At 42.4% G+C, this 24,054-nt stretch overlaps 1 protein-coding gene across 2 annotated transcripts in view; it reads right to left on the bottom strand.

Annotated features, from left to right (window-relative positions):
* Positions 1 to 23,743, bottom strand: part of CHCHD3 (coiled-coil-helix-coiled-coil-helix domain containing 3) — a 148,227-nt gene extending 124,484 nt beyond the window's left edge. For both annotated transcript variants that reach the window (XM_032200014.1, XM_032200024.1), the window contains exons 1-2: positions 23,583 to 23,743; positions 21,689 to 21,764 (exon numbers count right to left, since the gene is read on the bottom strand). In XM_032200014.1, coding sequence (XP_032055905.1) covers positions 21,689 to 21,764; positions 23,583 to 23,663 — 157 coding nt within the window. In that variant the 5' untranslated portion in view covers positions 23,664 to 23,743. The remainder of the gene's footprint in view (positions 1 to 21,688; positions 21,765 to 23,582) is intronic.
* Between the last annotated feature and the right edge of the window lie 311 nt (positions 23,744 to 24,054).

Below are 24,054 nucleotides of genomic sequence, written 5' to 3'. Positions count from 1 at the left end.
ATCCCCTCATCTGTCCTCAGAAGGAGGAACAAAACCACTTGCTTTGGTAGGGAAAAAGCAGTAACATCATTTTAAGACAGCATAATACAAGCAGTGAGCCAGCAGTTAGAAAAGCACTCCCCTTACAGGTTGCATTTGTATTGTTTGGGCACCAAGATGGGATTCAGCTGTCAGCAGCCAGAAACTGAGGCCAAGGAGAATGAGACATCTGCCTCTCCTCTTCCATTGCAATCTAACAGTTAAAGCTCTTGCCTAGAAGTGGAACATTGGGATTTTGACCTCCTGAAACAGGCAGGTTTAAGCTCCTGTGTCATCATGCTCCGGTAAAGTGCCCCCATCACCAAGCTGGTGCCTCATTTCAGAGACAACTTCACTGTTTGGTTTTGGGGGGGACAACTTTTAACCTAAAGAAGTGCTTTAGAAGGTGCCTAATAAATAACCACACCACAAAGAGGGGCAGTCTCCCACTCCTGTATCCCCTCTGTCCAGCCAGCTAATCATTACACGTCAGGCAGCAATCCAATTTTTTTAAAAAACAAGGAGATGCACAAAAAAAGCCAAGGACAAATAGCCACGGATCTCAGTGACATAGTCCCCAGGAGCTGGCTTTATCTGCAAACATCACCTACCCAGCATCATTAGCTCGTTCCCTTTATAGTTAACAGAGTTCAGTGCAATTCTTCTCATCTTAAGTAGACTTTGATAACGGCGAGCTTTATGAATGAATGAAGCAGCTCCATCAACTGTAAGGAAATCTTGGGCAGCTCATTCAGTCAGAGGCATCTTAAAGAAAGCAGGACGAATCGACAGCCACCCTGCCAGACGCAGCACATGCTCGGAGGAGGGAGCTGCACTGGGAAAGGGTGAGGGGACACTCGTGAGCGGCAAGTGAGAAGCCAGCCTGCAATCAGACTTGCATGCGTGAAAATCCAGAGGTAAACACGGATCTTCTAACAGACTGCTACTACAAACCCTGGAGGAAAAAAGCAAGCACTCGTTTTATTGGGATTCTCTTCTTACTGCCATCACTCTTCCACCATTTTTGGATCCAAGGATATGCTCACACCCTCCGTTTGCACAGATACTGAGCTGTTGTATCACACCTGTACGTTCCCAAACAAGGATCAGATAGCCACAGTCAACTCCCTTGTCAAAGGAGACAAAAAGTTCAGCAAAATACCAGGCAATCACAAGGATCCTGGCTTTGTGCGGCAGCACACATTAATCTCCCCCACACCTCAGTAAGCATCAGAAGCCAAAATGAAAGCAGTTAAAGTTCTGCATTTGTACACTTAGAAATGATTAAGCTGTCATAAAAGCGAGGAATTTATTTCACGTCACAGCTACCTTATTCACAGAACAATCTCAAAAGCCATGATCAAGTGTTTCTTACTGCAGTTCTGTTCAGCCCAGATACCTCAATATTTCACCTCCTTTTAATACTGCACCTGAGAATAGACGAAATGTTGCGTAAGGATATTTTTCACCAGCAGCTATTCCTTGAGTTTTATCGTTCTGCTGTGCAAAAACAAACACAAGAAGTTTAACAGACCAGAGAATGGTCTTTTAAGTCATAATAAGAAGAGATTCGGGCATCAGCCAATAAAGACATTTGACCTTAACAATCAATTAGGTTAGCCATCGATCAGGCGGATACTAATAGGGAATAAAAGTGGAGCTATAGATCATTCAATGGAATTATTGTAAGATATAATTAGGTAGCTCCCAGATGGGAAGTTTATGATGTTTCAGTAAAAAATTGCAGTTCTATAAGGGGGAAGAAGCATTTAAAATGAGGAAAGTTAATTTATTAGAAAGAGGATCGGGAAAAAAAAAAAAACATTCTAGATAAAACCAATATTTCCCTGTGATGACAAACTCTGCTCAGACAATAGGGCATTAAAAACAGCTGACAATTAAACTACTAGAGAATATCAGAACCTGGTGGGTGGATGACTGCAAAATTAAGCGTGATAGGGAAACAATAAGCACACGGCAGCTGCCAAACATTACTTAGCCATTTCCATAACCCCTCTAAGGATTTTAGAAGTTCTTCGGGATCCTGTAAATCAGTGTCAAGCTCATTTTAAGTGCATCCCTGAGCTGACAAACTTGAAAGATATTCAGACAACTGCACGGAAGAAGGCCACGCTTGCACCCCAGTGCTTGCTTTGGCTCCTGGAAGAGCATAAAATGCAGCTGTACCTTTCCCCAAGCCTGAATGTGCTAATGCACAGCTCACATCACAAGACAATTTAGATAGATGGTCAGTAATGGGAACTACACTCCAAAAGCCACAGCTCTGTAGCCAGAAATAACTCTGTCCTCTTAGCATCTGAAGGCTGATAGGTGTCTGATAAGCAGCATTCTCCGCAGGAGAATGGAAATCGAGGGCCACCAGCTGCATTGCCAAAGGGCTCATTACCCTGCTCACGTCTAGCTCCGGATCTAGCAGCAGCTCACATGCCGCTTAAAGGACTGGCCAAACTGTTCCTTTAACGCCACCACAGACACAGAATACCTGTTTGAAAAGAAATACACAAAGCTCTTGGCTGGAGCTTGACAGACCAAGCCCTGAGTGTCAGAGGACAAGGACACTTTGCCATTTGGATGGCCGGCAGGAGGAGGAACGTGACCTTTCCTCCATGTCCACCTACTCTTCTGGAAACGTTTGAAAGATACAAGATTTGGGAATTTAGGTCTCATGTTACAGCACAAATGTACAAGGCAATTTCTCACCTTCTTGTAGAATGTATAAGTTTAACACAAGTACAGATAAGCTAACCAGTTTTTATTTAAACCATTTCCATTTACTCCAGGGACATACTCAGATACATATTTGGTTAACACCCCTCTTCTCAATACATTCAGCTTCTTCGATCAATTTAAACAAAGCTTTAAGAAATCTGAAGAAGCCACAAATTACATCCAATACCTATCTAATGGCCAGAATCTCCAGGCAAGCCCAAAAGAAAGTAGAGGCAACTCCCAAAATAAAAGCTGTGGCACAGTTTCTCACGTGTTCTATCAGATCATTCCGGTTGACTTTGTGCCTTCAGATGGGTATGGAGAAAACATGAGGGAAAGGGTGTGAGGGCACCTTGTGCTGGAACAGGGGTTTAGTTTGAAAAGAGCACAGATCAGACCAGCAGCTACACAAGTGTGACAGCATCCTCTGCATTGCTGTATTTCAATGCCTTTCCAGGCAAGGAAGACACTCAGATTTCTATTTATTTATTTATTTTTAAGTCCACAAAACCTATCTAAATCATTTGGGAAACCACTCATATATAGAAACTGTTTTCTGTAATCCACACCATAAATACTAATGCAATTGCTTAAAAACAAACCCAAACAATTAAAAGAGCGTGCAAAGCCATTTACTTAACCCTCAGTATTGATTCTTCAGAATCAGATGAAAAAGAAAGCATACAGCTGATGTGTTTTCCAGGGTCCAAAAGGCTTTGAATAATCACGGGAGGAAGCAATGAGGACTGCGGAGTTAGGGGTATGGGAGAGCTTCAGCAGTCACCAACATCTGTGGAGGCTTCAGAGACACACCCCATGCTCCATCGTGGAACACGCAGAAGCCAAACACCAGCAGGATGGATGCAAAGCCAAGACCTCTGTGGCAACCACAATTCTTGAGAAGAAAACAGCAACTATATCTCCTACGTCTACTGTAGGTTGGCATGTAAGGATATATGCAGTTCAGCTACTTTGATCGTATTTTCTCCAATTTCCTTTGCCCTTGCTGTCCACACTCGTCAGAAGATGTAAATCCGTAACTTGTTCTCACTCTCACCCATTAGTCCTGGGATTGCAAAATATCATTAATGGAAACAGCATTTACTAAGAGGCACCTTAACCAATCCCTCCTGAAAGGGCAGGTGCATTAAGTTATTAACGAAGAGACACTTAGGTTTGATACAATCAAGCGTGTTTTAGACAATACTTAGCTAAACAATATTCAGAGCATGAATTTACATAAAGAGGAAAACAACCAGATCTGCTGTTCTGTTTCATTCAGCTCTGCTAAAAACAAAAGGTTAGCCAGTGAATGGGACGTCCTTCAGACGTTCTCAAAGCCCAGAACAGGATCGTACAGATGTCCTCCAGGTCATTTGAGTGGCCTCCTAACAGAGAGAGAAATTTGCTTTTACAAAAAATACATCCGTACAGCACAGCTGACAGGGCAGCGTTTAGAAGATTTTATTTGGATTATTTGAAATGCACCACGGGCACCACTTTCTTCAACCGTTCGATGATTCTTGAAGCCAAAAGCAAGTAAAATCAAGGGGAGAAAAAAGACTAAAGAGCACCACAGGCTACAAAATACACCAAGTGGAGTGGGAGGACATGCATGTACCAACCACTGCCACAGACAGGAAGACTTTTTTCCCTAGAAAAACTATTCCCCAATTACTACAGAGTTTTCTGCATTTACCTCTAGCATCTGGTATTGACAAGAGAGAATGAGGCACTGCAAGCCATCGATCTGACCCAACAAGGCAATTCCCTCGGTAGGAACACCAACCCTTGGGGCCACGCACCTTGGGGCTCCCTCCAGCCCCATTGTCTGCCTCGGGAGCTGGCAGGGCAACCACAGCTCTGCTGACATTAAAGGTAATGAAGATGTCACAGGGACAATCCCTAACTGCACGCTAACAGCGAGAAGTATTGAATCAGGAAGCAGGGAGTAGCAACCTGGTAGGCTCACAGCATCAAGATGTGGGGTTATAAATATGTTATGAGTCTTTCACAATTAAAAAACATTTTTCCACTCACACTCCCATCAAATTCATAACGTGCAAGCATTACATTATGCACACATGATCAAATTATTGTAATTTGAAAAACTTTCTACTTAATAAACACTCCAGTTTGTGCCACGTCTACATTCCATACAAAAACCTTCAATATCAACAGCAGGAATTTAAGTTGAACAGCAGAGACAAAATATTTGATCTGTGACTCCGCTTCGAAAGAAGAGCCATAAGCAGGCACTCGAGGATCATACAAGAATTTCTGCTGGACCAGACAAAAAAAAAAAAGAAGAGTGTGTGATAGATTTCTTGTGCAATTAAACAATAAGAAGATATTGCTTCTTTTACCAGCGCTCTCAACGTTGTCTCAGGGGCTTTGACTGAGGTTGCAGAGCCCTGGTGAACCAGGGCAAGGCAGCTCCACCTCCACGTGCCCAGAAGCATCAGCCCATAAGAGCTGTTCATCTCATATAAGTGTGAAATTCTGGCAGAATTATCCACTCCCACTTCGTCTGGGCATCAGTGATGCTGTCAAGGAACTCTTATCTCCGACTCCTAAAAATGCAAGTTGTTAAGAGAGCCATACAAATATTCATTGTACACTAAAGAAAACAGAAAGACTGCTAGTTTTAAAACCAGCCTGTAGGATTTTCAGGCTGATTAAAGAAGCAGCAGCAAATCTATTCACTGTGCTTACATTTGGTGGTACAACAATGGCAGTGTTTGAAGAAAAAGAAGCATGTTTAATTATTATTATTTTTGCAAGAGCCTGGATTTGCCGGTGGCAGCACACAAGAGGAAATAAAGAAGCGTTGTGAACAGTTAGCACATTAGTATTCCCATCATACGATGCTTTCTTAAAGAATTAATGGTTTTCCAACACTGCTGTACCCAGTCTTTAACCCCATAATTGTACAAATTAGCCTTACACAGGGGGAGGACAACACACGACTATCCCTTCGTTCCACCAGGGCTAGAAAACCTGCAGAAATGAATTATTTGCCTTAAAGAACAGAGTGTCTGTTCTCTCCCCAACAAAGCAACCCCTGTGAGGCCCTCAGGAAGCCACTGGGGTGTGCCCAGGTGAACTGCCAGGAATAAAAACCGAGGTGGGAAGGGTGCTGGAGCTGTCACTTTGGTGGGCAACCTTAATAAAACCTTTAGGAAATGCATAGTATCAGCCATAGAGCAGTGCACGGTCACCACTTAACCCGATTTTTCTTTTATTTATGAATTTTTTTTTCCCCCCAATAGCATCCTTTAGCATAAATTCTCAGCCTCACACAACTTTAACTACGAGCACGGAGAGCAGCGACTTCACTTCAGTCAGAATTAGAGCCGCTTCCAGCAGTCACGGATTCGGTATGAACACACAGCACACCTCCAAGGACAGGATTTGGTGTTAACCGATAAATATTGGTAATGTGCAGCGATACTTAAGCAAGCTTGTCAGATAATTAAATACAAAAACAATGCAATTAAGTGTGCATAATTTGAAATTATTTACTATTTTACTTTCCAAAGGCACTCTTGCATATATTACCATATCTATTTTACAATGTAAATGTGGGTATCAATCAATTTATACTAATTTAAATTAGCAATAAGCTGATACACAAGCTAGAAATAAGAAAGCAAAGATAGTTATATTATATTTGGAACATCTTCTCCTCAGTATCCCACTACTGCTGTAGCTTTAGCTGTGAATTTCAACACTTAATTAATATGAACTTATAAAGGGGGTCTGGAAAAACAAGAGGGAGGGGGATTACCAGGCTTTGCCTCACATTTCTTTGAATTGGGCTCTACCTGCCTGTGCTTCACAGCTTTATTTAACAATAACTCGTTCCTGAGATTCATTCTGTAATGGGGAAAAAAAAAAGAGAACTTCCATTACTTCTAACAGGTTCAGGGTTGCTTTCTAATAAACCAAATGAAAAATCAAATAAAAAATGGATGTATCCAAACCACAGAAAGCCAGAAATTTAAAATCACAAAATCCCGAGGCAAAAATTAGATCTTTGAACCGACACACAAAGGAGAAATTGAGCACAGGAAAGCGGGCTATCGCGTGGCAGCATGCAGCCTGCACACACAGCACCCTTCTGCTCGTTGCTGCTCTACCACCACGAGATGTGTGTCTGGTTCTCCACCTGGGGTTTCACATCGCACAGAAAACTCCTTGAATTCTCCCCAAACTCAGCTCAGACTGAGTGGCAATGATCGTGGTGGCAGAACAGACAGGTGTGCTCATTGCATGGTTAAAACTGCGGTGCTGCAGTTCTTCCATCAGACTTTATGATTATTCAAATATATATATATATATAGGAATATGTATGTGTATGTACTATATATATGTATACATATGTATGTCCTACAAGTATTTCAATGCTGTAGAGTGAACCCCAAAAAAATCTGTCAGCAGATGTTTGTGCTTACAGTTTTCCTATACAAACCTTGAATAATTTGCAAAAAACATGTCCTCTTGACATAAGAAATTCCCTGTCTTGAAGATATTCTGATCCTCTTCAGTAAAATTCAATGCTGTCTGAATATAACTCTAATATTATAAAACTTGCACAACAGAACCCACAAGTTCTGTTATCATACAAAGAATAAACTAGAAGATGATTGTTTAAGTGGTACAGAATCCGGATAACGTCAAAGGAACTTATATATAAAAAAATCTCGCTTCATAAAAGTAATAAGATGCAATCAAGTCCATGATAGAGAAGCTGTGAGAGTTGGCCTCAGCTGAATTCTCACTTGGGCAGGCTGGGGAAATAAAACACCTGCTATCAAAAAATTATTTCACGTCATGCCTTCTACCTCTACCTGGGACAGCGCACTATCAAGTGTTCCTATGTGTAAACGTTAAAAGGTTTCTAAACTAAAACAATTCTTTAGTTTTACCTTTAGCAAACTAATTGCAAAGGATTAGTTAGAATATTGCACAGAGCAGCTCTCCCAAATAGGACTCTCTATATCGACAAGGCTACACAAACAGCAAATTGTGATGCTCAGTCCATCTGCTGCCAGCTCCTTTAGGAAGGCTCTCCAGCTGTGATTGCACGCTACCCGTGGCACTGCAGAGTCCATTTTCCCCAATTCCAGCTCTTGCTTTCAACAAGCTTCACAAAGCCACTCATCACTCAGACAAAAAGCCCGATGTCGAGAATATTTCACATTCCTCGCCATCGGTTCCCATTAGCTCCAGGTATGGGATTTTATTGTCAAATGTCCACGTGCCGGCTGTTTGGGGGGCAGGGGAGCCCCTGTTTTTATATCTGTGTGGGTCAAAGAGCTGGGAATGGGCACTGCTGCCAAAACAAGGTTAAGTGATGACTTTTAGTGAGTGAACAAGATGAGTTAGCATGGATACATAACAGGATAAAGAAAGCCTGATGTTATTTTCTGTTGTTGTGCATCCCATATACACAGGGCAAGTGACTATGCATATTAATAAGAAACCTTTTTTTTTTCTTCAAATGTCTGAAAGATATAAATTTATATTCATTTAGCTTTCCAACCTAAACTTGACACGTTCCCTGTATTTTTGTGCCCCATTCGTACTCGTAACTTTCAATGACCTTAACACGCCCTGTCATAGTCTGTCTTCTTGTAGCAGCCACAAAGAGATTCCAAACCAAACCAATCTGAACAACTGATGAGGATAAAGGGGACAAGGCAAACAAAGGAAAGATAACCACCAACCAATATTTGCTGGAGGATACAACTTTATGCTGCTGCTGTTTCATCAGCCTTCTGACCTCCAACCCCTTCACTATTGTTACACAATTTCTAAATCTGGCTGCACATTCACAGCTCCAAATGCCAAAGGAAATTCTCTCTGGTTTGCAAATTTAAGACCAACAGCATTTTCCATTCCACGAGTAACTAAATTAATGATGCCATGGCTTCTTATGGATTTAGTTTCTATTCCTCTTACATATACAATAACCCTACCTTCTTTAATGTCACCATACCATTTGAACCACGAAGATGAATTCTGTGGCTCATCCAAAGCTCCACACACGCTGACTGCCCATCAGCACGCCTGTATTCACTCACCAGATGCAGCATTATAGGAGAGCTTGTCCTCCTGTCCTGTATTAGGTCATAATTCACAGATTCCCCCAGACTCCTGAGGGGTCACACAGTAAGCAGTGCCATAAAACTGGTTCCAAGTGACCCTCCTGTACTGATACCATCACTCATCACTAACTTGCAGCTACTGTTACCTAAAGCTACCACTAGTCGTCATATTTAACAAGTTGAATTTTGGTACAGAGCAGAGCAAGCAGCTTTTTGTTTGTCCCACCCCATGGCTGGTTTTGAAGACTGGCATCTTCCTGCACCCAGTTTGTTCCATCAGCTTCTCAATCTCAAATGCATGCGACAGCAGAGCATCAGAGAGCACACCAAAAGCAGCACCAGACTCTGTGGCCATCCAAAAAGGAGGATCTCACCCTTTCATCTTTACCCATACTCTCTTAACCCCCCCAGCTGACTGATGCCCGGGCTTTTCTGCAGCCTTGCAACTCCCCAGGATTTCCCTTTCATTATGAATCAGCAAGTCTCCATTTCACATCATCTCTAAGCCTCATCTCCAAGCTCACCCCTAACACCAAAACATCTTTCCCTTCTCGCCAGTGATGCTCTGAATTTTTCCAGACAGGGTTCCACATCCGTGAACCCAGCAGAGTTCCCCTTCCCTCCCCAGCCAAGGAGACTACTCCTTTGGAAGGGAAGGGGCAAGAGAAGAAGGCCAGCGAGATGCAGGATGAAAGATCACAGAATCATAGGATCAGGTTGGAAAAGACCTCTAAGATCATCTGGTAGCCTTTAACCTAGCACTGCCAAGTCCACCATGTCACCAAGCTATACACCTACACATTTTTAAAGACCTCCAAAATAAAAAAAAAAAAAAGTAGAAAAAAAGATGAATAAAGGAAGAAGAAATTTCAAAGCACTGATAAGGTGGAAGAAAAGGGATAAGGGATTCAGAGGGAAACCTATAATTAAACTAGTGAAAGAAAAAGGCTATTTGTGAGGTAGGGCTGTTTGCTGATAAGAGAGATCTTCATTGCAGCAGCTGTACCACAGATCAACATCACTCATTAAGAAGCATCTGTCCTGAACGTGTCCTCTTGAGGAAATTTCTAGGAGCACAACAAAAGGCTTGATGGTCAAATAAAGGAAGTCACAAGGTGCTGCTTATGGGAAACCGCAGTAGTTATCTTTATTTTGCAAATCTGTTCAGCAGTAGGAAGACAATCTATGATATGTAATGCTGATCAGGACATCTTATCAGGAAACACTCTGACAGTACCACTTGTCACCCATTTGTAAATGCTCAGAAAACACGCACAGAAGTTAATCACCCTCGAGAAGTTTACCTCTCTGTCAAGTTTGGATAAAACTGGTTCACAACCTTGAAAGTTATTGTGGGAAAGAGGGAGGATAAAAACAAGTTATATAAGAGGCCTTATGGCCATCACGCTGCAGAAAAAGTAGGTCTTCACCTGTAAAGGTTAATGAAAGGAGAGGGGAAAAAAAAAAAAAGGAAAAGCATTTCGCCCAGAGATAACATTCATCAATACATCTGCTGATCCAGTTAACCTAATTTCTCAGTGGTCGGAGCTGCGTGCAAAAATAAATCAAGATGCCAAACTTCTGCTCTGTGCAATTAAAGCAATCTAGCATTTATCACTAAACTTGAAAGAGCAGGAAAATTTTCCAGAAGCTGACTACTCAGGAAAAAAAAAAGTGGAACCATCTCCACATCGAGTCATGATTTTATTTATCAATGACATGAGCGCCGAAACTGTGCACAAAGTCTGAAAGCAATCACTTCACTTAAAATTAGGTACAAAGAGAAGCCTGCAGTGATAAATAAGTGGATCTTTAATAGCTGTTGTGGCACTCTCAAACTTAATCTCCAGTTGATTCATTCAAGTTGCAACAGGCTGATACAAGGATGTTTTGTATCAGCGTAAAGAAAACAGTAATTCCAGAATTTGTTTATTCAGCTCAGAAACAGCACTCTGTCTAAGATGAAACTAGAATCTGACGATGATCACTAGGATTTAGAAAGAATCTAAATCCAAATCTGAAGCACGAGGACCTTTAATCAGCGTTTGTAACCAGGTCCTACAGATCAGAATCACTGACTCACAAAAGGAAGCGTAGAAGTACCAAGCGTCTAAGTACCTTCTTAGGTCTCAAGGGTAATGTTTCCTGTTTCCTACATCCCACGCAGCAGCATGTTTAGTCTGAAAAATAGTCTGAAACACAAGCTTTAATAACAAAAAGTGACAGAACACTTATTTCATGTAACATCAATGAGAGGGCATGAGAAGTCAGATTAGTAATAGTTATCATGTCAAGTCTATGCACTACAGAAGCATGGAGGGCGCTCAGGTTGCGCACAGGAGCAAGGATTTGTTTCTGTTTAGTTCCCTACAAAGCACTGTAGTGTGTCTTCCTCCAGCTTCAGCCAAACTGGCTTTATATTTAACCATCAGACAGCTATGGTATTGTTAATTCTGAAATGTGGGAGCTGAGGTATCCTCAACCCACTATTTTGCACCACATCACTGCTCGTAATAAGAAATGAAAATTAAAGACAAAGCCATGACATTTATAACTATTTTCATTACTCAGAACCGATCACAAAAGGAAAAAATGCTGAAATGTTTAAAATTCTTGCAGTCATAATCTACTCATTATGAGAAATGTCAGCGTTAATGAGATAGAGCAACAAGACAAACTTTTCTAAATGACTGGTCTCTAAATTGATGTACCGCCTCCACCGCTGATAGCTTTTTAATGGAGGAAGTTGTTAGCTGGAAGGAAAACCAAGACCCTACAGAAGGGCGCAGCAAACAGCAGCAGTGCCAAAAAAAAAAAAAAAAAAAGCAGATGGGGTCCCATTCTAGATCGAGCTGCCTTTGTTGGTCACCAAGCACTGGTTAGCCCAGTATGAAAGAGCAAACTCACCGGCTAGGAGCTTTTCAGATCCCGGAAAGACAGGGCAGGAATTTAATAAAAGTTAGAGGAGAGGAAAAATAAATAAAAGGCTGTTCTGCCAGGCAAAAGGTCAGAAATGAAAAACCTAAGGACAAAGAGTAGCTGGTCAGCAGATGCTTCCCGTTAATCCAGGAACATGAGGCTCACTTCTTCCTTGAGTAAATCGCTCTCTCTCCTCCTCTGCAAATGCCAGTGCAGATTAAAAGGAGCTGGTGTTCAGTCCCCTCTTCAACAGCCTGGCATAAAACCAGGTTGGTCCTCAGTCAAAACTTAACTGACCACGAGACATGATGGCAACATCCAGTGCTGCTTCTTCAAAAATCATTTTCCTTAGGTTTCTGGTTAGTATTAAAGCCACTCTTACACAATAATCACTGCCTCTATAATTCTGATTGCTGCAGCTATTACTTTTTCTGCTTAAATTTCAGAATATCCAGCCCCATCTCTGCCTGTTGAGCAATGCCACTTGGTAACAACAGGGATAAATGAGTCCTTTCCTTTCATTTAAGCTGTTCCCTTCTCACCAGAGAAAAGAAAAAAAAAAAAAGGAAAAAAAAAAATCATCTTGGATGAACCACAGAATCTCACCCCTAGTCTAAATGACTAGCTTAGGCTAGATGCTTATTTTTCAGATGATTAACAGTAGGGGAAATCAAACGTTATGAAGCTAAAATTGAGAAGCCAATAAAATTGGCTTCAAGAAGCACTGTCAGGTGTTACAACAAATACACAGATGCAGATCTGTTGCAACAGATACACAACAAACCTCAAGGGCGAAGAGAAGAATGTCCCGTCTCTGGTTTTTGAATTTAGACTTCAACCAACAGGTAGTAATACCTGAAAACTGCCATTTCCAGGCTGGTGTTCCTCAAAACTTCACTAGTAGATCTGCACATGAGATCATTTAAAATGGAGGAATTTGGTGCACATAAAAATGTGCAAAAGTCACGGGAAAAAATAAAATTGTAACAAGAGCTGAAGCTGCATAATGGTTCCCTGAGGTAGGAGGGAACATAAAGAAAAGAGACTGAGTGGTTACCTCCTGTTTAACTAAAAAAACAAGCAGTAGAAACCTTTCAGGAAGCAGCACTTTACAATATACTTAACCTGTCTGATCTGACAAGTGATGAAGAGGTTTAGTAACACTTGGTTGCAGCCTGAAGATGAAGGAATAAAACAAGGCTTTTCTTTTCATCTTAATGTGATAAACCATGCCTCCAAAGCATTCTTTAATACCACACTGAAGATTCCCTAACCTGTACATAAAGCATGATGGAAAGCAAAGTAGCATTATTTATTAAACCCACAGAGTTTTATTGCCTCAGCAGGATAACAAGACCTCTGAGGAACGTTACACCTAACAAGTGGTGTTTTTAAATAATGCTAAGAAGAAAAAAAAAAAGTGTACTTAGAACCCCCTCCCACTGTGTGTGATTGGAAATGGTCTCTTACCAGTTCATTGGAGGCTTGGTTTAGAACTATTTGGAGATGTTCTTCCCTCATAGCAGTCCCCACTCACTTCATTTTAGTGACATTTTAGTGATTTTTGTAGTCAGCAGAGAGAGAACTTGGATAAGAACACATTTTACTCTCAAACTGGAGAGGATGTTCTATGGCAGGATGACAATTTCCTTGCACAGTGCTATCAGTCCAAACACTGGTCCAGGCAAACAATTCCCATTTACTTATCAGCTTTCCTTCATTAAAACCATCGATATTTTTGATTGTATTCTTTAAGACAGCAGAACTATTCAAGCTGCTTCAAATGACTTTCATTCTAACCGTCCTTTAAATTACATACCCCTTTATCTCAGTCAGCTATCTGGACTTTTCGACCTATAATCCCAGGAAGGTCTCCGAAGGACAAAGGAGAAAGAGCTGGGTTTTGTTCCGGTGCCTAGACACAGCACGGACTAGAGAAGTCAAAGGCTGAAATTTCACAGGAAAGATCCAATTGTTCAGAGCACATCCACTGCCGGCAATCTCCAGCACGTTTAACTCTCAGTAGGAACCAAGAACTTCAGCGTACATGAACTGCGATTTCTGTCTCTTCCCAAACCTGCCTCGTAACCATATGATGGATTGTGGCTGCATTTTCCAGAAGCTTAGCCTAAGGCTGAGCTCCAACCGTCTAAGCTCAGAGGTCTAAAACTTTGCCAGGATTTAACTACAAAACCATTCAGTGCTAGTAAAAGGCAATGGCAACAACTCCATGCATGAAGGCAAAAGCATTTAGTCCTTCAAATTCATTACTACTTGCATTTGGCAAAGAGCTCCATGAAATGCCTACAATCTTTTTCCCAGGTTATTTTTTTTCCCCTATGTTTTTAGGAACAATTTCACTGGCTTTCTTAATTCACCTTGTTGCAGTACTAGAAATTAATACCAGAATCCCATGCCACAATTAATAGTTGTCTTTAAGCCCGATTTTCCCCTACCTACTAGAAGATTGCGTTTTAGCATGCACAAATCTCAGGCTTCCACATCAAAAAGCAGCCAGTTCTAACTTCGAAGCTGGTCCTAAGCAAATTCTTTGGCTATGCTTGTTATACCAGCTACAACAAAAATTGCTTTATGTGTGCACCGCGCAACTACTCAAAGATTTTTAGAGCAAACATCTGCACTTAGTAAACCCTAATAGAGCACACGCAGCCTAAAGCGGAATAGCATGAAATTTAATTTTGACAAACCCACTTGAGACCAAAAAAAGCCCACAGTATGCGGTACATAAGAATTACCTGTTTCAAAGAATATATGGAAACAAAAATGACACTTCTCAATGAGTGCCATTGAAAGCGAATTCTGCCTATCCACTAAGAGATGCACACACACAAAACCACTTCTAAGAGGAAAAACTATAAAAGAAGCTGGCTATCATCAAATGGATCTAACTCAGCCTAAGACCTAGTTAATTATGCTTCCAAGTAGGACAGGATTTGACAGACTGCTCTTTCCTTAAATTTCACGTGGAATATCAAAAGTTCTCTATCGGTTTTAAAATGAGATCCCCTAATTACATCAATCAGCTGTCCACCTGGAACCTGACAATATCCATGCGATGTATTTGCTTTCTCACTCCGACCTGCGTGTAGGAGACAAGAAGAAAAAAAAACTCAATTCCACAAGCTCTCAAAAATTCAATTCTTCCATTTGCAGAACCCCTGAAAGCTGCAGAATTTGTTTCTTTAGCTCCCTTTACAACTCTGAGGAACAACAAATAGAGCAATAGCAGGAGCAGACGGAGAAAGGGGGGATGGGAATCAATTACTTCAATTCCAGCCATAAATGCCTCCCACACATGGACCACTTTTTCCATACAAACTTAAACATGATTGTTGCATTACAGTGAAAGAAACAAAGGAACAGGGAGAGAAAGAGAGATGCAAAGAGAAACCTTCTCCCTTCGGCCCATCCTTCCAACTGCAAGCACAAACTTAATCCAAATTTGCACCACGACAAACTCTGGGCTAATGCAAACACAAATGCCATTTCTTGGGGCACATTTCAGTGCACACATTTCATGCAGTCCACTTCAATACTGAGAGAGGAACAAGGCTTTTTAGGGGCTTAGTCAGGTTTTGTTTGGTTGTTTTTAAATTGTTATTAATTTACCAGTAAAGGTTATTTTTTGATTTTAAAACGTGAATCCTCCCTTGAACTGCATGTTATTTCAGTATTCAGGAAAAAAAAAATACAAATCTAGTCCATGAAAATCTGAGGATTGTTTCAGTGAAAAGCAACGCAACCTATTTTATTGAAAAGAAAATAATCCAAACCATTTTTTGGACGATTACGCAATGGACTAAGTGTACTTCTGAGATAACACCATCAAACTGAATACCTGAAGATATAAGGACCATTGTACTGAATAAAGCAATTATAATGTCTGTGCAACTCAATAATAACATTCTAAGAATTTCTACGTAATATTTCCATATACCAACCTGTGCTATAAATCATCTCTGTCCTGCTTTTCCCTAAACTGACAGTGTATTTCCCAGAGGCGTGCTCATGCTCGTTTCCTCCCACGGGCATTTGCCCTTAAACCACCTGTGATGAAGTTTCTTAAGCTGCTTATTTAGGAAAGAAACCCAAGTCTGACAAGGTCTGCATAGCTGTTCCAAAAGCCAGATGTCACACCAAGAAGGAAGAGTGAGGCTGCTGGTCCTGCACGTGCTCCTGCTCCTCCCACAGACACTTCCCAGAGCACACAAAGGTTCAATTCAGGGAGCTAAACCAGCACTAAACTCTTCTTGCAGGCATTTCGTGATGGCTTAAATCCCTGCACACCACCTTATAGGATGAGACATGAGACCATTAGATGGGGTTAACTGTAAGGTCATACCTTGAAATATCTGAAATTTGCTTGAGAAGTTCCAACAGCTCCTGCCCTTCCTTCTTGCTCTACCTTTGGGCACTCAAGAAGTCTGCTGCTCCCCACCTTTATCAGCAGGCACAGCACAATTACAGCGGGCAGCCCAAAGGCACAGCCACAACGAAATCTCAAAGTGTTTCAGTGAAGAATCAAAACATGTTTGAATTGGACAAACACAGGGAGTATAGGACACGAGTACTCTGAGCACAGACAGACTTTTGCATTCCCACCTTAAAAAATTCTGTTTGTTACCAAGACCAGCATTTGTAAGGCTCTAGGTGTAACTTTTCTGCATTCAACAATCCAAGCCTTTTAAACAACTACATCAGGACTTTTCCCCTATTTTCTAACACTCTACCACACCTACCCAACCCTCCCTCAATTACATGCCACCTTTCTGATGAGGTTCATACTGTACTTTCAGGACTCAGAGTGAGCTAAGCCCTCCCACAGCTCTCCTGTCCAATTTCCATGGGCAAAAAGGAAACCAGAAGTGCCAGCTGCATTAGTTCGTACTTTTTCCTTCTAATTTTAGTTCAATTTTACAAGGACGTACCCAGTCATCCGAAAGCATTCGCAGAACACCTTGCATGTCATACAGACAGTGAGAACTTTAATTTATGCAAAACTTACTTCATCTCCCATGCATAATTCCAGATTCCCTATACTCCTGCAATCCAGTGACATGAATGTCAGGCTTGAGTAAAGATTTGCTGTTAGAGTGACAGCACTAAAAGTTAGGCATCTTTAGCAGTCGAGTGAGTTACAAGACGTTTCACCTTTTGATAATAAAATACTTCCATCAATAGTGAACCTTTAACCCAAAGAATATCAATATACATCACTGAAAATAAAGTTATCTCCGAGAAACTCCATGACAACTAAGTGGCAATACAGCAAGCCACACGAGAGCAGGAGTGAGCGCTGCAGCGCCTCGTGTAAGAATACCCAAGGCAGCTTGCTCAGATTTAGATCATGCGTCAAAAAATACATGCCCTGAGCAGACTATAGCCTGGGTATCAGAAGCAAAGATGTTCTGATGAAGCTACCTTGCATGTCAATATTTTACACCATATAGCTACTTACCTCATCAAGGGCAGCAGGATGTCCCTTAATAAAACTGCTGGATGTTGTTTGCAATACAATCTTGCCACAATGGCAAGTTTAGAGGCTTCCAGGATTTTCAGACCAAAAGACAAGTCTTAATTATCCCTCCCTAACATCTCTAAGCCCCTTCAAATAACTTCTTTTGTAGAAATCAGTCAGAAATCAAACCAAATCTACAAATACAGCGGTTTCTAGGAGATCCAAATCAGGGCCTTCCAGGCTACCAGCTGCCCACAGACCAGCTCTGTTTGTTGGCTCTGATTCCTATTTGATTGATTTCACAAAGGCTTTCAGTGCCAGTTAAGTTTAAGAACTTCTACTAAACAGTACCCAGATCTATCCTTAGAATAAGGCAAAATAAACATTAAATGGAGACCATGCTCTCCTGGTTGCTGCTGCAGGAGGAAAGGTTGCAAACTCATGTTACTGGCTGAAAGGAACATCCCGAGATCTACAGGTGTCTCACAGGAAGACAAAAAGCAGGGAATCAGCCCAGGCACCAAAATGTCTTGCTAGAGCTTTGTTGTTGTTTTTTTGTTTGTTTTTCCTTTTCCAAAAATAAGAGGAATTTTACAAAATAGCGCCACAGAAATGTCACTTTACTTCATCTTTCAATTTATATAGAGAAAAAGTGTTGTTGCAACTAAAAAGTGGATGAAAATAATACATTAAAGGGCACAGAACTAGCAGGATTTATTGCAGAGGATTCTTGCTTAACTAGCATAAATTCAACAAAACCCTCTAAACTTCCAGATACTCATAAAAAGTGCAAATCCAAAACAATTCAAAGTCACAAGAAATAAAGCAGAGACTCCCACAATATTTATCACGAGGTACTCCAGCTCTAGTTTTATTCATGCAGCATCTGACTCTCCAGACGTACTAGTACTGTCAGTAGGAGTAATGAGAATGTATACGTGCTCTAATTCTTCAAATAATAAGGAAAAGAAATCCTAAAAACTGGACAAAGATCACAAGCAATGACCAAGTAAAAAAAAAAAGTCCTCAGCTGCATTCTCCTGGGCTGCACATCGCCCAGGGGATCGTAACAGCTCCCACTTGCATTATAAAGAATAAAATGCTTGGTTGCAATTAGAAAACTTATTTTCACACCCTGCCTCCAAACCTTAGGACCGCAGAGTCATTCGGCTCGGAAGAGGGCTCAGGAGGTGATTTTGCCAAATGCTCTGCTCAAAGCAGGGTCAGCCTAGAGATCAGAGCAGGTTGCTCAGAGGTTTATCCACTTACACCTTGAAGACATCCAGGGATGGACAGAGCACATGACACTGGTACTTGCAGTGCACTACATCTACCAATGCTTAATTGGTCTCATCATGACATAGTTCTTCCCCTTTTCCAGCCTGAATCTCTCCTGCTTTCATGTCTGCAGTCTCATCTTCACACAATGAACCCCAGGAGCCTGTTGCCAGCTTCTCAGTAAGCCCCTCACCAGTATGGAGGTGCTGCTATTAAGTCTCATACAGGACCTGTGTGGCTGACACAGGTCCTCTACTGATTTTGTTTCTTGAGGATACTACAGTAACAATAATAAATAACACAGTTTTAAAAAAATCCTCTGTATCCCCAGTGTAATCTGCTTCTGCAGAGGAAAAAAGAACAGCTGGCTGAGATGCAGAAACTTGATAACTTAAGCATTTGTTCTTCCCCCCACCTCCACAACAGACTATTGGCCTTCCTGATATGCACCAAACTAAAATGAATTAAACCATTCCCTTGGTCTGCTACAACTAAAGCTTTAGGTATAATATACCCTCAAAAAAGAAGCAGCTCTCATCTGACCAAAGTACTTTTCATCAATATTGCTTTATGAATTAGAGACATGCTTTAAAGATTTTACACTTGTTAAATATTTTAGTGCGTTTAATATTACTCAAAAGTCATAAAATGATCCAAGCAAGCCAGCATGTTTTAAGATGCAGTATTTAGATGTCAGATTTCATTCTAAGTGTATGTAATTTCATTTTCCCACCCCAAACTGAAGTCAATAAATACATCGTATATCAGCATGCAACAAGATACACACTTCCACGTGTAATCTAATCCATTATTCCTCAAACAAAAGCTATCAAAGGCTTAAGGAAAGGATTGTTTTTAATAGCTTTAATGTTTCTCCCTCTAGACTTTTTTTTTAAAATGTAGATAAGCATTATTTGTCTAGAATGTACAGAGATATAAATGTAGGCTGACAAACTGTCATGTTCTGAAGTTGGCCAGCTGGTGGTCCAGAAGCCAGAACCAGCCTCCGAACACCACAACCCTTGGAAAACTCTCTTCAGAGGCAGAGAGAGATCCACTCTGTTACAAAAACAATTCACCAGCCCCAGATCTGAACCAAGGTCTCTTGCTTTCAGTGCAAGAGGCTTAACGAAAAAAACACCAAGCACACCACAGCAGAATGAGTCTCCAGGTCTGGGATCCAGCCCCCAGAGCCATCAGCAGAGAAGCTGAACGTTAAGTCATCAGAGCACTAACTTTGATGTGAGTGCCACTCCTACAATGCCACCTTATCAGCCAAATTCAGCCTCTTGACAAGCTAAGATGTGGCTACAAAACAAACAGGTTGGCTGCTCTTACAGCATCAAAGGAATTCACAAGTTTGCAACTCTTCATCAGAAAACATCCAATGACAGAGGAATGTGTGGTGTGGTAGCACATACTTAAGTATAATTTAATCTTCCTAAATACAAATCATTTGAGCAACGGGCGTATAATGCCGATTATCCTGTGTAAACACAAGCACTTCACCTAAATTACTAGTTCTTAAGAGCAAAAATACGTGTAACCTTTCCTGAGCTTGCAAAGGGTTGAGCAATTCACTAGGCCCATATGCGCAAACTGTGAATTAGTAAAGAATTTGAGATATCACAGCCTTCATCTCCAGTGCCTACAACCCCAAAACCCCAGCTGATGTTCAAAAGGTTATTTCCAGAACCCAGGTTTATGGATGAAAAAGCAACAAGCACCACCGTAAAAGCAGCTAGCATGCACAAGTACTGTTTCATATCAATCCTTTACCTAGAAAAAGGTAGATAGAATAATTTCTTTTACCTAGAATAATTTCTTCAGCACACCAAAGCGCACGTACATCGTCAGATGGATGCTATTTAAACAAGAAAAGATGGACAATCTGGCAGTTGGTGCCAGCCCTACTCTATCTAAACCTTACTTAAGCAAGCACCAAATTCTAGGCAGTTTTTTGGGGCAAACTAAGTTCACAAGCCTGTTTAACTACATTTTAGCACGGGTATTTTCCTTGTCTTGGCTGTGTCACAGTCTTCCCTTTCATAAAGAGGAAAGCCAAACCTCGGCAGCAGCACTTGGGAGCTGGAATATGTGTGAAACATTCTGGGGTGGATTCACCTGACCCCCTTAGACACTGACAACTAAACTCTTCGCCTCAGCACTCCTGGAGCACAATTTGTCACATCCTCAAGTACATTTCCCACGTAAGCCACAAGAATCATCCCCCACGATGTATTTTTCTTCCCATGGACCTCAGAAGGAACCCAGCTCAGACACAGCCACCTACACCATAAACATCTTCAGCCATGCAGCAGGAAACAACCTTTCTATGATTCAGATGAAAAAATGTTCTGCTCTTTCAGGTCCTGCTACAAGGCCCAGTGTAGCCACGGTTCTCATAAGGAGGCTGGATTTTGGTGTGGGTTTTTTGTTTGTTTGGAATATCAAATATCTTTGGGAATATTGTTACCGTGAATATTTCTGAAGCACTGGTAAGAAGCCTTCCTCGAACCTTGCAGGTTTCACACAGTCAACAGCCATAAATCAAGAGCTCCAAACCCTGCCATTCATTTTCACTCCTTCGGTAGCTGTGTCATGTTCACTCTGCTGAACTATTTTAAATTAGACCAGCGCCTGCCTGGCACGGAGCCCACTCGATGCATTCGAACAGACCTCAGCAACGAAAACACAAAGTGGTAAGAGAGACATCATTTTGAGCTAGCGAGCTGTGTAAACTGCACACAACTCGTTTCCGCTGTTCCATAATGGGGAAATAAGCCATCATTCTTTTATCTTTGGGTTAACCGTATTTCAAGCGAAGCTCGCTGTGCTAGAATTCAGCGTTGATTAAATACGCGAGAATTTTCACTTCAGGACTCAATGCATTACTTCCGTATTTGTTTTTTTCTAATTTTAGAAAAGAAAGGCCTTTAGATAATAAGTTAGAGATAATAACTTCAAAAATCGAGTGCAATAAGCTGTTGTGTTGCACGTTTTATTGTCAGAAGAAAATGAAAAAAAGAGACCAGCAAAAGTCAACGTTAAAAAAATCCTCTCAGTGAAATGGCAATGGGTTTGTCACAAGGATCTGGAAGGCACATTCCACTTCCTTCTCCTCGACAAAGCACAGAAAATACAGGCGTACCTGCACTGGATGATCGGTGCTGTCTTCCACTGGGTGAAGAAGGTTCCTTCATACGATCAATGACGCTGTCAGAGAGCTGAAAAATACAACCCCCAGCCCAAGCTGAGTCAGAATGCACCTTTTCTTCATCTCCATTACCCCTCTCCCCCCACAAAAATGAAGTAAAACTTAAAAATAAAAGAGCACAAAGCCCCAAAATAAGATATACCAGCAGCTAAAATGTTATCAGCGATGCGTAATAAACTATTTCAACCATCCTTCCTTTTCTTCATGGAGTGAGCATTTATCTCTGAGTGCAGAGAATGAGACTGAACAAGGTCATTTTCGCTCTCGTACCACAAGAAACTGCTATGACGAAACAGAGGATACAGGGAACAGGAAAGGAAACAACCCTCCTTGACAAGTTGCTTGTAGCAGATCAGCTTTTTTGCCCTTCTCTGTTATTTGGGTACCAGAGGAACAGCACGCTAGGCAGTTTCTGATGAGCTTCATCCCAATACAGGTCACAGCACGGAGGTCACCCAGTAAGCTTGTCCTAACACTGACACATGCACACTCTAAAGCTCTGGCACTAATTATGGGGACTTTAACTGGGAATTTGAGTCATGCCTGTATCAGATCTACTGTAACCCATGGAAAAAAAAAATAATAGAAGTTAAAAGAATAACATGGAAGTTCTTATTTTCCAACTCTGAACTCCCTTTTGGTTTCTTCAAACATCAACCCTATAAAAATACGCTTTTGACTGCCCATGACAATTAATATTCATTAGAGAATTCTGTACTAAACCTGCAGCATGATGTCTCTCACTGGTAGAAATCTGCGTTAGAAAAATTTTGCTAACATTTGTGGGCTAATGTGCACTGAACGTGTAAAATTCCTCCAGTGTAACGTTTCTGTTCACAGAAAGGGCAGCTGCTTATCGTTCCTGCTGGGAACTGCGCTGTGCCACTGATAAAATTTCTGTGCCGCAAGGTTTTGTGGTGTGGTGTCAGGAGCTTTTTGGTACATTACAGGTAACGGTGTGCCCTAAATAGGGACAGAACAGGAATGTTTCTATAGGTGCATTGCCACAGAATGGCTCGGGATGGAAAGGACCTCAAAGATCATCTAGATCCAACCCGTTGCCATAGGCCCAAACGCCATTGAATAAGCTGTGTGTAAGAGAACAAGGAGACAGGAGGAGCTGTGAGACTCAGAGACCACGGGAGACAGAAGCACGTCCTATGAAGTGCAGCTGAGGGAACTAGGGGTGTTTGGTCTGGAGAAGAGGAGGCTCAAGGGAGACCTCATTGCTCTCTGCAACTGCCTGAAAGGAAGGGGTGGGGAGCTGGGGGTCAGCCTCTGTTCACAGGTGATATGACTAGAGGGAATGGTCTCAAGCTGTGCCAGGGGAGGTTCAAGTTGGAAACGAGGAGACATTTCTGCTCAGAAAGAGCAGTCAGGCACTGGGACAGGTTGCCCAGGGAGATGGTGGAGTCACCATCCCTGGGGGTGTTCAAGGAAAGGTGCTTGGGGACATGGCTTAGTGGGTGACGTTGGTGGAAGGGAGTGATTGAACCAAATGACCTTGGAGACCTTTTCCAACCCTAATGACTCCAAGCAGCTCCTCCAGCCGTCCCACCACCCTCATACTCCCTGCCTGCAAGAAACCAGAGAGGAGTCAGAGCACCCAGGCAACCAGGACAAACCTCTCACTACCCGGAGGGGAAGCAGAGCCGTTCCCCTGAGAGCCCTAAGCGACAAAACCCCTCATTAACGGGGCGGGGGGGGGGGAGGGGAGCGACCGCCAAGGGGCAGTGACGAGAGAAGGGCCGGGCCGGGCCGGGCCGAGCCAGGCCGGGTCGCAGCGTCCCCTCAGAGGACCCCGGTGCCCGGGGAGCCCCGCTCTCACCCGCACGCCCTTCACCACCGTGATGTTCTCGTTCTCATCCGCCTCGAAGGTGACCCGCCGGGTGCTGCCGCCGCCGCCCATCTTCGCCCCGCTGCCACCAGGCCGCGGCCCAGGGGACGGCCCCAAGGAGACTGCCCGTGCCCGCTGCCAGCCGACCCCGCAACAAGGCCGCCCCTCGTTGGCCCGCCGCTCGCCTCGCCCCGCCCTCCGCCCTTGGAAGCCCGCGCGCCATTGGCCGCGCGGGGGTAGCCATGGAAACCGGGGACAGAGCGGGCGAGGTACCCGGAAAGAGTGAGGAAACTTTTTCGGTTTAAACTTCCCGAGGGGGGAGGACTGCAACTCCCAAGATGCTTAGCGCCAAGAGGTGCCGGGTGGTGGGAGGTGCTTCCGCGCAGTGCCTGCTGGGTAATGTAGTTCTCTGCAGCCCTGGGCTGGAGGAGCTGTCCTTTAGCTATGGGGCCGGGCTGTGTGC

Source organism: Aythya fuligula, chromosome 1, assembly GCF_009819795.1.
Source record: "Aythya fuligula isolate bAytFul2 chromosome 1, bAytFul2.pri, whole genome shotgun sequence".
Classification (NCBI taxonomy): Eukaryota; Metazoa; Chordata; class Aves; order Anseriformes; family Anatidae; genus Aythya; species Aythya fuligula.
The sequence above is the reverse complement of the archived record's forward strand: the minus strand, read 5'-3'. Positions and strand labels throughout refer to the sequence as shown.